General features: G+C 41.2%; 1 protein-coding gene across 2 annotated transcripts in view; it reads left to right on the forward strand.

Annotated features, from left to right (window-relative positions):
* SNX25 (sorting nexin 25) overlaps positions 1-12,424 on the forward strand; it is a 115,382-nt gene that overhangs the window by 60,427 nt on the left and 42,531 nt on the right. For both annotated transcript variants that reach the window (XM_081046063.1, XM_081046062.1), the window contains exons 6-7: positions 446-516; positions 12,029-12,210. In XM_081046063.1, the coding sequence (XP_080902189.1) occupies positions 446-516; positions 12,029-12,210 (253 nt within the window). The remainder of the gene's footprint in view (positions 1-445; positions 517-12,028; positions 12,211-12,424) is intronic.

Here is a 12,424-nt window from a genome sequence, read left to right on the forward strand (position 1 = left end):
GTGTGACTAATGCAACTGAGGAACTAAAGTTTCCATTAAGAAGCCATATGTGGCTCACGGCCACCTTATCGGACAGTGCAGATTTAGGAGGTAGAGTCAGTAGGCTCTGGGGTCCTGATGGGCGGAGTGAAAGAGAGGCGTTGAGCATAGCCTCACAGTTTTTGTCTTCAATGAGGGGGCAGGTAGTAACGCCTCTTGTGTAGGGAACGGAGTGTGGGGAGCAAGGTCATGATTTTTACATCAGGGTCTCAGAGCCGACTAGCAGGCGGCACAGCACCCAGCAGTGTTGGTGCTCAGTACCTGCTGGGTGGCTTAGATGATGTGTAGGTGGGATTCGCAGTTCCTGCATTATATTTGATTAGGACAAATACAGTGTCAAAGTATCTCTGAGAATTACATTTTCTTCATATTCAATGTTTTCTTTTTCTCTCTTTTTAAAAATCAGGTATCAAATTGTAGTGGAAATAATCCAGGCAACTACAATTAGCAGCTTTCCCCAAATGAAGAGGCACAAGGGTAAGAACCGATTTGTTTTCTTCAGTTATACATTCTACAGGTCTATCCCCGCTCTTCTCGCTCCTGTCAGAACTTTGGCAACTAGGAGTATTCTTCGGCTTACATTGAAATATTCCAATTTATTGAAGTAATAGTATAATAGCATTAGAGAAAATTAATATAATATCATCGTAACAAAAACTTTTGTTTGTATTTTGTGTGCCCTTATAAACTTCATTCATCTGTAGTTATAATTCTTAGAAGATTAAGATCATGGGGTAGATAGTGCGTCTGTTCTGTTTTTAAACTAAACATGATTTCATAATTTTTTTCTCATTAAAATTTAATTTTAATATTAATATTTCTATCTTGAAACATGATCTTGATGGTCATTTAAATGACTCCAGAGAGTTGATGTTTTATAGTTTACTTAATCTTTCCCTTTAGGTAAGCGTTTGTATTATGAATAGCTTCTGTCCTCTTTCCACTCTTCTAAACTTTTTAAAATATGTTCTGTGTTTTGTTTTGTTTCTTTCTCCTGTTGCCCTTCAAATGAAGAGATTTTTACCCAGGCATCATTCTGAGCACTAATTAAGCTGTGAAGATGGCTCTCACCGCCCCTTGTAGTTTGCATGGTGTTAACACATTACCCTCCTCATACATGAGGTTCAAGAACGTGTTACTGTCTAGAGTGCAGAGCAGATCTTGATTCATAGCTAAGAGGCGGCAGACACTGCTCTCTTGAAGGCTAGACTTTCCACGAAAGTCTCCAGGCCTACCAAGTCCCTGTGAGGGAGCAGAGTGCTAGAAGAACAAGGAAGAGGGGCCCAGAGACTTTAACATGTACCCAGGTTTGTAATTAGCACATGGAGGCTAAAGGAAACTTGCATTTGGGACTTTTCCTTGTGTCTTGGAAACACTGACGGAAAATAGGAGCTGTGAAAAACAAGGAAATGAAGGTACAGACTATGAAGAGACACTAATTCTCAACCTCAGCCCAGTAAGGAAGGCTGTGCAAATGCGTTCATTCAGAAATGTTTACCGAACACTGACCAGGTGATTATGGTACAGTAGTGAACAAAACAAACTGCATCCATTGAATCCCTAAACTAGGAGGCAATGCAGTGTCTAGGAATGAGGGACTGCAATCTAGGATGTGGATCAATGGTCGTGAAAAGGAAGGGATTGATGAGGAAGATTATGAAGGCAAAAGAGCCTACTGGATCATTGATGGGATATGGGGAAGAATCAGATGATGGCACATTACAGTGCTGGCACAACCTGCTGACTTCACAGGTGAGGAAATGGCTGTCTAGAGAAGTTACGTGAATTAGTCTGAGCTCGTAACTTCTAGTCGGCTGCTATTTCTGTTATGCCCCATTGCTTCAGGTTGGTGAGATGAAGTTTGGGGTGCAGAGGAAAAAGTACCAAAGGAGTTAGGAGATCTTGGTCTAAGTGCGGTTCCCCTGATAGCTCCCTAATGAAACCTAGTGGGACAAGTCCTTGTATTTCTCTAGGACTCCATTTTTCAGTCTTTAGATTGAGTGTCCTAGATGGTCAAAAAGGGTTTCTCAGTAAAGATATTGAAAGTCAGGGAAGGTACAATAGGGCTTATTTAGAGGTAAGAGTGCTCACTCGTCTCAGGCATCCTGGATTTGGGATGACGAGGATAAAAAAGTGCCCGTTTGGTATTTTTAAGCAGGGACTCACTCTGTGGAGAGTTCTACTCAGTGTGAGTGAAGAGAAATACTTGGAAGTTACCAGTATAGAAATAACAGTTAATGGGCTATTTCTGCTGTCTCCAAGTCAATTATCTTTGCAAAGCTGACGCTATGTTCCCTGTTATCTGAGAAGAGCATATTAACATGTGACTTCCAGTCTCATGTGAATTCCTCTAATTCACATACCATCTGCTATCTCACTGTTGAATTTCATATGTAGGTGATTTCAATTTTAAATAATTAAGTTGTCAAAATTTATGTATATACTTTTTTTTTATAAAAAAGGAAGATCAAATTTAGCATTTCCCATTGTTTTTACTTTTTCTTTTAATTGAATATTCAGTAACATATTGAGTATTAGAGGAAGCATTTCTTGTTTCTCTGTGACCTTTGGAGCTTTGAAGTGTGGCTGCAAATAAAAGGTTATTTTATAAACTGGTTTAGAAAGCCACTATACCTCATTCTTCCTTCAATTGATCTTTATTTCCAGACAAATGTATGTGGGTTTTTCCCTCCTCCCTGTAAAAGTCATTAAGGAAAGTTTTATTTTTAGCGCGAAAAGGCTCCCCAAATGTAATTGTTGAGCTGTTTTTGAAGATCTTTACATTTTATAGATAGTGAAAAATATCATCAGGCAAAGAATCAGGGAAAAGTGTCAGTCTGTACATTAACCATTTGCTACAAGCCCTGCCTGTGTGCACCGGTTTCCTGGAGAAAAGGGCTGTCTCATTTGTATCTCCAAGTGACTGGGTAAGGGTGCTACCAGCTTGTGTGTGCAGTTATGAGCACTGTCATTTCCAATGCTGTTTCTCCTTGTTTCTACATTCTCCTGGTGAGTGGGAAACTGAAGAAGTTTATAAAAAGAATGAACAGATGGAAGATCATAAGAATATTTAGGATTCAACCTACAGATGGAAACTTTACTTATGAATGTAGTGTATATATGCTACAAATATAGTTTTGTTACTGCATATAAAGATGTTTCTGGCAAGTCTTTTTCAATCATAATCATTGATGATTAAGAAATAATATGCAACTATGAAAATACTTTGAGGATTTAAAGAAAAAAAATGCCATGTAATAGGTTGGGAGAAATTACCAGATTGTGTGCCCTCTGAAACCTTAAGGAATTGACCAGATCACTCCATGATGCCAAATGAAAATGTCCAAGTGAGAACCCCACAAAAGTGGTCGTCTTCTGTAGTTTCTTATCTCTGTGAATGGCATTACCATCCATCCGTGTAAGTCAGAAACCTAGGAGTCATCCTTATTCATTTATTCTCCGTCATGTCCTATATCTAGTCCATTATCATCATGCAGATTGACCCCCTAAATATGTTTTAACTCTGTTCTCTTTCTGCACCACCATTTTCCACCACCAGCTTTTTTCTTGAAGCGATAGTTTCTTCATTGGTCTTCTTGTGTCCACTCCTGCCCCTATTTAATATATTTTTCATATTGAAGCCATAGTGATTTAAAAACAATAGATCTTACCATGTCACCTCCGTTCTTAAAACACTTCGTTATCTTTCTATTGCTGTAAGAATGAAAACCCCCTGATGTGAAACCTACAAGGTCCTGCTCACTTGGGCTCATCTTGATCTTCAGCCTCATCTGCTGCAATCCTATTTCCTCTCTTTGTACTCCAGCCACAGTAACTTTGCTGTTTGCTCAAGTTACCCCGATTCCTCCTGCCTCCTATTCTTTGCACATTCTGTTTCTTCTTCCTGGAATGCTACCCTACTGTCAATATCATTTTACCTAGGTAACTCCTACATATCCTTTATATTTTATCTCAAATGTCTCTTCTCTGATCACAACCTCCCTTGCCCTGATCCTGCGTAGATGAGAGAGAGTGCTTGAGTTGTCTTAGGAACTCAAGTTCCACAACTGTCTTCTTCATCTATGTACATGTGGTACCCTCCGCCCACAGCCACCTGACAAGTCCATTTGGGAATGAGAGCCGCTCCATCTTTCTAACTCAACTCTGTTACCTCTGTTCTGGGTAGGGCTGACTGCTCCACACGTGCACACCACTACTGAATCCTGAACATGCAACTTTCACTGCATTTATCAAATTGTATTGTAGTTTCGCATGTGTGTCTACCTGTCTGCTCGTTAGACTGTGCTCTCCTTAAGTTTAGGGATAATTTTATTCATTGCACAGCTGTACCTACCACATAAGGGCACTCAAAAACATGTTAGTTGGATGACTGAAGACCTACTTCTGGTGATTAAGACATCCTCCAGAGTACATTCTCTAGCAATACGAGGAGCCATATCAGTAGGAGGAGTCATATTTAAAGCTCCCTTTAAAGCTTCCTTTTCTGCTGTTCTGAACCCTGAAATGTTATCAAGAATAGTTCAGGTGATTCAGAGTAATATTCATTCAGCTGACAACAACAAAGGACATGACGTAGATTTGAGTCTGCTACAAACTGCTGTAGATAAATAGTACACGCTTGGGAGTGGTACACTTATAGTATAGATTGGGAGGCTTTGATGAAATTGTGCATCTTCTTTTCTTTAGAGTATAAGTAAACAGTTTTGGAATCGAATATATCTAGTAGAACTGTAGAACTTCGGAGTATATCGAATACGTATATATGTATACACGAACACACTCGCAGTTATTTGCTGATAAGAACCATAATTATTTCCATTAGGAATTATTTTTATAAAGATAGCTTGTAGCTTTTTGTCTGATTTGGGATTTAAAGGTTCTCCTACGTGAAAGAAGGGAGCTGATCTTCTCAGGGTCCTTTCTAATGATTTGATATGATGTGAATTTCTGGCATTGCAGACATTTGATACAAACAGTTCCTAATTTATGAATGACCTAAACTTACAGAACACTCCCGGCTGGTTCCCTGTCATAGCTCTGGGGGCCCTTGCCAGTGTTTCTCCCTGCCCAGCCCTCGTGCTGTGATTACTGCTGCCTGCACATCTGCTCCAAGGTCCTACTTCACCCTCGTCCGTTCTTGACCTTGAGGGGCTCAGGGCACTTCTATTACACTCTCTCTAGTCTCATAATTTTATAGGCAGCTCTACTCCCATCTCTGCCCCCCAGGAAAACTTTAGTCATCATATATTCTGATACCTGCATTTATACAAATAAAATTCAGGTCCGAAGATGTTAAACACTATATACCCTGTGTGACTAGAACTACTGTTTAGTCACACACAGATCTGGAACTCGAACCCACATCTCCTGATTTTTAGTCCTGGACTCTTACTACTCACTCACTCACTGCTCATTCACACAGGTAGATGTTATGAGAGCCATGTTCAAAACTTAGAAATTATATGGGCCAGATCTGTTTTCTAAGTGTATATCTCATATCTGTTCAGCTCATAGTTTTAATTTGGGAGCAGGGTTCTCCTGGTAGTTTACTGTGTGGATTTAATGGTATGGCATTATTAGTTTCAAAGTGTATTGCAAACATGTCAGAGGACCTTAAACCAAAGACGTGCTCAATAATTTTAAAGGAAGGGAAGTAAAAGGTGTGCTGTTGGCACAACTGACCAGGCTGTACAAGGCCTGCTTGTGCAGTCTCTGAAGTCTTCTCCCTTATAACGTGAGTGGCTCCCCCATGAACTCTTGCAGTCATTTCTGGTTATTACTCAAATGCACTTTCTCCTAAAGTGGAGTGACTCTAGAGTAGGAAATTCTAGATGTTTGATTTGATAAGAGAATTCCACTTGTTCTTTTTTAAAAAAGAACATACTGAGGCCTCAAGTTGAAAAGTAAGGTAAATCTTTTCTTTAGTTCCTGGGCCGCCTTTGAGATGATCTTCAGATAATTTTGAGGAAGTTCATGTTGATGAATCATTCCTGGGAATTGCTGTCAGCTTCATGTCAAGAAGTCAAGCACCATTTCTCGTTTTGAGACTTGACTAGTCCCTAAGTAAATACTTACCTGTTTCTTGAACCCTTCTCTCAAGGGGGTTCATTAAAACTTCTTTTTACATGCTTAAGAAAGATTCAAAGCCTCGTTATTTTGTCAGTGTGGATACAGGTTGAGGAGTGGAGGCCCGACGTTTTCTCCTGAGGAACTCCCGTAATTCCTCACCTTGTTTGCCTGGGGGGTGGTGTGAAAAGACCTGTGCCTCCTGGTGAGAAGAACCACATGTTGGGAAGTCGGGGGGAAGAGGACAAGTGTGTAGCCTGTCTCCTTCACCTCCACAGAGACGTTATGCCTCTGTATTAGTACTTCTCAATGATGTGGGCTTGAGGGGACAATTTTGCCCTCCAGGGGACCGGGGACATTTCACAATGTCTGGAGACTGTTTTTGTGTTCCATCTGGGGGAAGGGATGCTACTGGCATCTAGTGGTAGAGCCCAGGGCTGCTGCTAGAGACCCTACCATACACAGCACAGCCCCCACTACAAAGGTTGATCCAGCCCGAAATGACAAACCTTGCCGAGTTACCCATTGAATTTTTCAGTCAACCTGCTGAGGTGCTATTGTTAGCATGTGCCTTCGAATTTGGTAATGTTCTATGAGAAAAGAAAAATATTCTGCTGTTTACGTTTTTTAATACCCGAAAAATATAGGGGTGCCATTTTAATCCATTTATACTTGCGCTATTTCTGGAGTCATTAGTTTGTTGCACTGTAAGTTATTTCACCCTCCTCTGCCTCATTAGAAATAGTACCTAACAGTTGTCCGCTGGTGTTTTACTGTAAGCCACTTCACCTGCTTAAGGAAGAACTACGTCATGGCGGAAGGTTTATAGTAACAGGTAGTTCTGTGATAGTGTTCATAGGTCTCCTGTTCATAGATTTCTCTTTATAGCCAAAAGGGTTTACCTAATGTCTAGTCCAAATGTCACTTTCAGCAAATGAACCCAAATGAATCCATTTACCTCAGTAGAATCTAGACTCTTGGGGGGGAAATAGTAACCATTTATAATTAATTGCTGTAGAATATTAAATCACTTACTTGGGTGTTCATCGTGGCACCAATTTAAAGGGCCACTGCCGTCCAATTTCACCTGCCACTGTTTATTGTCTTGGCCTTCTTTTTATAGCTGGATTAAATGTTGTGTGATCAGCCGTTTCTTAACAATGCACAGTGTTACCTAAGGCTTCACAGAGAAACAGCCCTGTGAATCTGGCTTGAACTGGGCCACAGTGGTTGTTGCACACCTGCTTGGCTGTACTTTTCTTGACTTGAATATATCCTGGCTGAATGGGTTTTCAGGTCACAAAGGAGCGTATTCATCTGCATTGCTGGATTTACAGGGACTTTTGCACGACAGACACATGGGCTGCCTGGGTTCTATGTCAGTCCTTTAGCCCTGAATGTGGCATTCGTTTTCTGAGGCAAAAATACACAGAATTGTCTAAGCGACAAGCTGCTGTTGCGTTTGTCAGCGCCAAGCTTTGTGATCAGACAAGTGGCATTTACTGCCCGTGAACAAACAGAAGGCATTCACGTGAGCAGGCAACATTCAAGTAGAAGACCAGAATATTCTCAGCCCTGCAGCTGGGTTTTAGATGAAGGTTTCGTCTTTTTCTTTTTTTCCCCGCTTCCTTCTCTTTGTAATTTAATTCTAGTTTTTGTGCCTTTAGAAAGGCTTTTAAGCTTCCTTAGGAGAAGAAGAATTTGGTTGTTGATAAATATGTGTCCATTTCTTCCTACATATATGTCTCTGTATTAGCTTGTTTTAAGCCCAAACTAATATTGTGGTCTAGGTTTCTTTTGTAAGAGCAATTTTTTTGTCCCCAAATTTTATGGTCATTTAAATGTCATGCACAAAATTTAGACTTTAAGGACATATATGTTAAAATGAATTTTTTTTTCTGAAAAATTGGCTATTTCATGCTGTGTTTCTATAGGTACATACACAAAGCATCCTGGTTTGCGATAGACTAATTTGGGGAAGCTACATTTATCTTTATCTTTCCACTGAGGAGGCTCTGAAATATTATTTTTGCATCTTGAGATGAATGTTGAGTTAATACGTTCTTTGGTCAGGGCTTCTCTATCAGCCTAGCATAGGACAAGTTGAGAAACCATCATGGAAGTCGAGTGAAAATACCTTCTCAGCACACAAATGGAAAAACATAATATCTGACAGACCCTATCGAACAAGGCCATCTCTTGATCTGAAGTCTGCCTGTGACCCTCTGGTAATACTGGGAAAAGCTGCTTCTGAAAGAGAAAATGTTTTGTGGTACTTGTCAAAGTTTTTTTCAGTTAATGTGGTCAGCCTGCCTGGGTGCTATTTTAAGCATTTGTACAAATTGACTGAGTGGAACATGAGAGAGGTGATGATCATTTTAGGAATTGGAGGTCTCCAGCTGAGATGTGTAAAACATTGTTGAGACTTCACTTTGAGGGGCACCAAGAAACAAAGCACAGACTCTCTGCTTTTATTAGTGTAGTTCCAATCTAAGCCAGGTATATTATGACCACCTCTAGAAGGTGTGATCTCACCTGGTTAGCATTATTTATATTTGTCTAGTGGTCACCTAGGCCCTAAACATTGCCTACCAGTCTCACAGTGTTTCTGAGGCGGGCTTGCCCTTCTGCTTTCTACCTTGAATTTCATGCTTCCCCCCCATTTCTTTAGGCCTCTGATCACTCGCTCTTTATACCCACCTCACTCTAAGCAGATCACTTCACTCACTTCGTCAAGGAAACAGAATCCGTTTGCCGGGAGCTACTTCTGCTTCCGGCCACTTGTCAGTCTCCAAATGTGCTTGTGTCCACATCCATCCATATTGTTCCAATGAAGGACACGCCTTTCTCCTGTCTTCCGGATTTCATTCCTCGTCTATCACCTCTCTGTCCCTCTTAGCTGGTTCTTTCTCATCAGCATTAAACCCAGCTCATTTCTTTCCCATTCAAAGAAAAAAGCCTTTCCTCAACCCCATGCTTCAGGTTTTGTATGCAAAGCAGTCCATTCTCTACAAGGCAATGCTCAATGCAGTCTTTTTAAAAAGTAATTTTGTGTGAGTTTTTTGCTTTTACTTTAAATTATGTAATGTCAACTTAAGGAAACAAACCATTGTAAATCTTTTTTCTATTACATTTTTTAAAATTCTTGCTAACACCACATGGCTCATAAGGGGCAGAGCCAGAATTCTAATCTAACTCTGATTTTAGACTCTACTGAACACTCTGTGCTGGTTTTAACATGGAAGTCACTAGTGATCTTGGCAACAGCAGATTTGGTGGAAGCGGGCAGGGATAGAAACCATATGGAGTTCAGTTGAAGAGTGGGAGGTGTGAGGATAATCACCCTGTCTCATTCACAACCAAAGTTCTAGAAAGAGCACAATACCTGATGTGTATGTAGTCAGCACTCAGAAATTGTTACCTGTGTTGTTGTTGACCTCTCCATAACAGTTGACACAGTTCATTCACCCATTCAAGAAACATTTAATGAGTTCCTGCTGTTGCCAAGCAGAGTGGTAGGTACTGGGTAACAGACGTGTATAAACAAACAAAATGCCGACCTTTATGAGGACATCAAATAGGATAAATGGTGTAGTCTGCGGCATGGCAATATGCTCCATAGAAAAGTAAAGCCGAAAGGGAGAAAAGTAGTATAGGGTAGGGGTAGCAGTTGCAGACAGGGAGAGTGGCCAGGGATGGCTTCCCTGAGACCTGAACTAGGGACCTGGAAGAGGGGTGGAAATGAGGCACACAGGTAATATGGGGGATATAAGGGCCAGGCTGAGAGAATGCATCAGGCTTTTACACCCTGAGCAGGGAGCTACCCAATGTGTTCAGAAGCTGATCACCAAACACCACGTAACGTATGATGCCACTTACATGACATGTCCAAAATTGGCAAATCCACAGAGGCAGCCCTGTAGAAACACCTAGGGCCCAGAGGGTTGTGGGCGGGGGGTGACTGCTAATGGTACATGGTTTCTTTTGGGGGTGAGAAAATGTTCTAAAAGTGATTGGTGATGGTTACACAACTGTAAATATACTAAAGGGAATTAAATTGTACATTTTTAAATAGGTGACTTGTATGGTATGTGAATTATATGTCAATAAAGCTGTAATTTTAAAAAGAAAAACAACAAACAGGAAGGAGCCAGGGTGGCTAGAGTGGACAGCAGTGGGAGGGGATGGGTCAGTCAGAGAGGTGACTCTGAAGCCAGAGTGTATAGGGCCTTACTGCCCGTTAAGAAACTTTGGCTTTTGCTGTGGGGGAAATGGTGTATTGGAGGTTTCCAAGCAGAGGAATGAAGTGACCTGATTTATGTTTGAATAGCATTGCCTTGGCTGCTGTGTTGAGATAAAGCCTGAGGGGGCGCGGGGTGAAAGCATAGTGACCAGTTAGGCTGTTGCAGTAAAGCATTTTTTTTTCTTCCTGGATTATTTTACCTACTCCCGTGACTTAAGTTGCCATCTAAGTGTCAAACACTTTTTAACTCCACACCTCTTGTCTCTGCTTAGAAAGCTCAAATGGCCTCAAACTTAGTTTGCTTGTTCTGGTTATATTTTGCTGTGTAACAAACCACCCTAAAACGTGGTGTCTTCAACAACAGTCATCTCTCATGCCCACGAATCTGTAGTTTGGTCAGGATTTGTCAAGGATGACTTTTTGCTCTTTGTTTGGGGCTGGACGGTTCACTTCCAAGATGGCCGTGAGCCATCTTTTAAAGCCCCTTCATCTCCATGGCTGCTCATGGCAGAAACCTGGGAGCCGCCTTTGATACCTCTTTTTTTCCCACATTCCTCAGCAGCCTGTCCTCTACCCTGTCCAGTCAGTCACCAGGTCCTTTTAGTTCTCTTTCTAAGTTATTCCCAATTCTTTCCAGTCCTCTCCTCTGCCATTGCCATGACCCTAGTGTAAGCCACCACCATCTGTCTCTGTTACTGCAATGACCTTCCCACCGGCTTCTCTATTTGCTGTCTTTCACCTTCCAACTGTCTTTCATCCTGCTTCCTGTGTAATCTTTAAAAATACAGATCCCTTTATGGCATGCTTTTGCTTACAAACCCTTAAAAAGCTTCTCTGTGCTCTTGAGCTAAAGACTAAAGTTCTTTCTATGGACTGAAAGGCTTTGCATCTTCTGGCCCTTGCCTACTGCAGAGTCATTTTGGATCATTCTAGCGCCTTTTGCATCTGCTATGCTGGCATTGTTTCAGTTCCTCCAAAGCTCTGTTCTCTTTCCTGTCTCAGGGTTTTCACTTTCACACTTGCTATGCTCTGTCTCCCACACGCCACTCTATTCATTTTGTTTGAATGTAATTTCCCCAGGGAAATCTGGGTTTGAATCGCCTGTTAAGTAGTTCAGTGATACCTACACATTTGCTTTAGCGCCCATGTTACACTGGTAATTGCTCATGTTATCTTTGGATTTCTTGCTTGTTAGACTTTAAGTTCCCTGAGATCAAACAATTGGTCTTGAAACCCCAGTGCCTAGCCAGTGCCTGACACATAACACTCCATGCATGCTTGTAAATACTATGCATGCATACACATACGTGTAAAGATACATATGTATGTATACACACATGCACATCGATTTGTGACTTTATGTGTAGAAAGGTTTTTTAAATTGTTTCATACTTGAGTAAGATTTGTCAGTGGTATATTTAGAAATTAATGGTATTTCTATTTGAGAGTATGTATATGTGTTTAGCATGAATTCTATTCTGTTCTGTTCTGTTCTGTTCTGTTCTGTTCTGTTCTAGTCTAGCCTAGCCTAGCCTAGCCTACCCTGTACCCACTGTTGTTCAAAATGTACCACATCAACACTAACCTGGTTCAGCGTGTTGTGTTCCCTCTTTTGTAACTTGTCCTCTGACCAGATACTGTCCATCCATCCCATTCAAGGTAAAGAAACTGCTGCAATGAAAGCTGACCTCCTGAGGGCCAGAAACATGAAAAGGTACATTAATCAACTGACGGTGGCAAAGAAGCAGTGCGAGAAGAGAATCAGAATTCTGGGAGGCCCTGCCTATGACCAGCAAGAGGACGGGGCCTTGGATGAGGGGGAAGGGCCTCCAAGCCAGAAGGTAGAACTTTGTAGTTTCTTGGTTTGACCATTTCATGTTTGTGATGAACACTCATGGAATCATATACACAGTCTTTTAATTTTTTAGGTATGTATCTTAAGACATATGTTACAGAGAACATGGACTCATACGTTTGCTTTTCTGAGTGAAAGAACTGTAGTATTTGGTGTCCTTGACTTCTGTGAATGGTAGTAGGTGTAATGCATAGGCATGA

This window comes from Rhinolophus hipposideros (assembly GCF_964194185.1).
Source record: "Rhinolophus hipposideros genome assembly, chromosome: 4".
NCBI classification, from domain to species: domain Eukaryota; kingdom Metazoa; phylum Chordata; class Mammalia; order Chiroptera; family Rhinolophidae; genus Rhinolophus; species Rhinolophus hipposideros.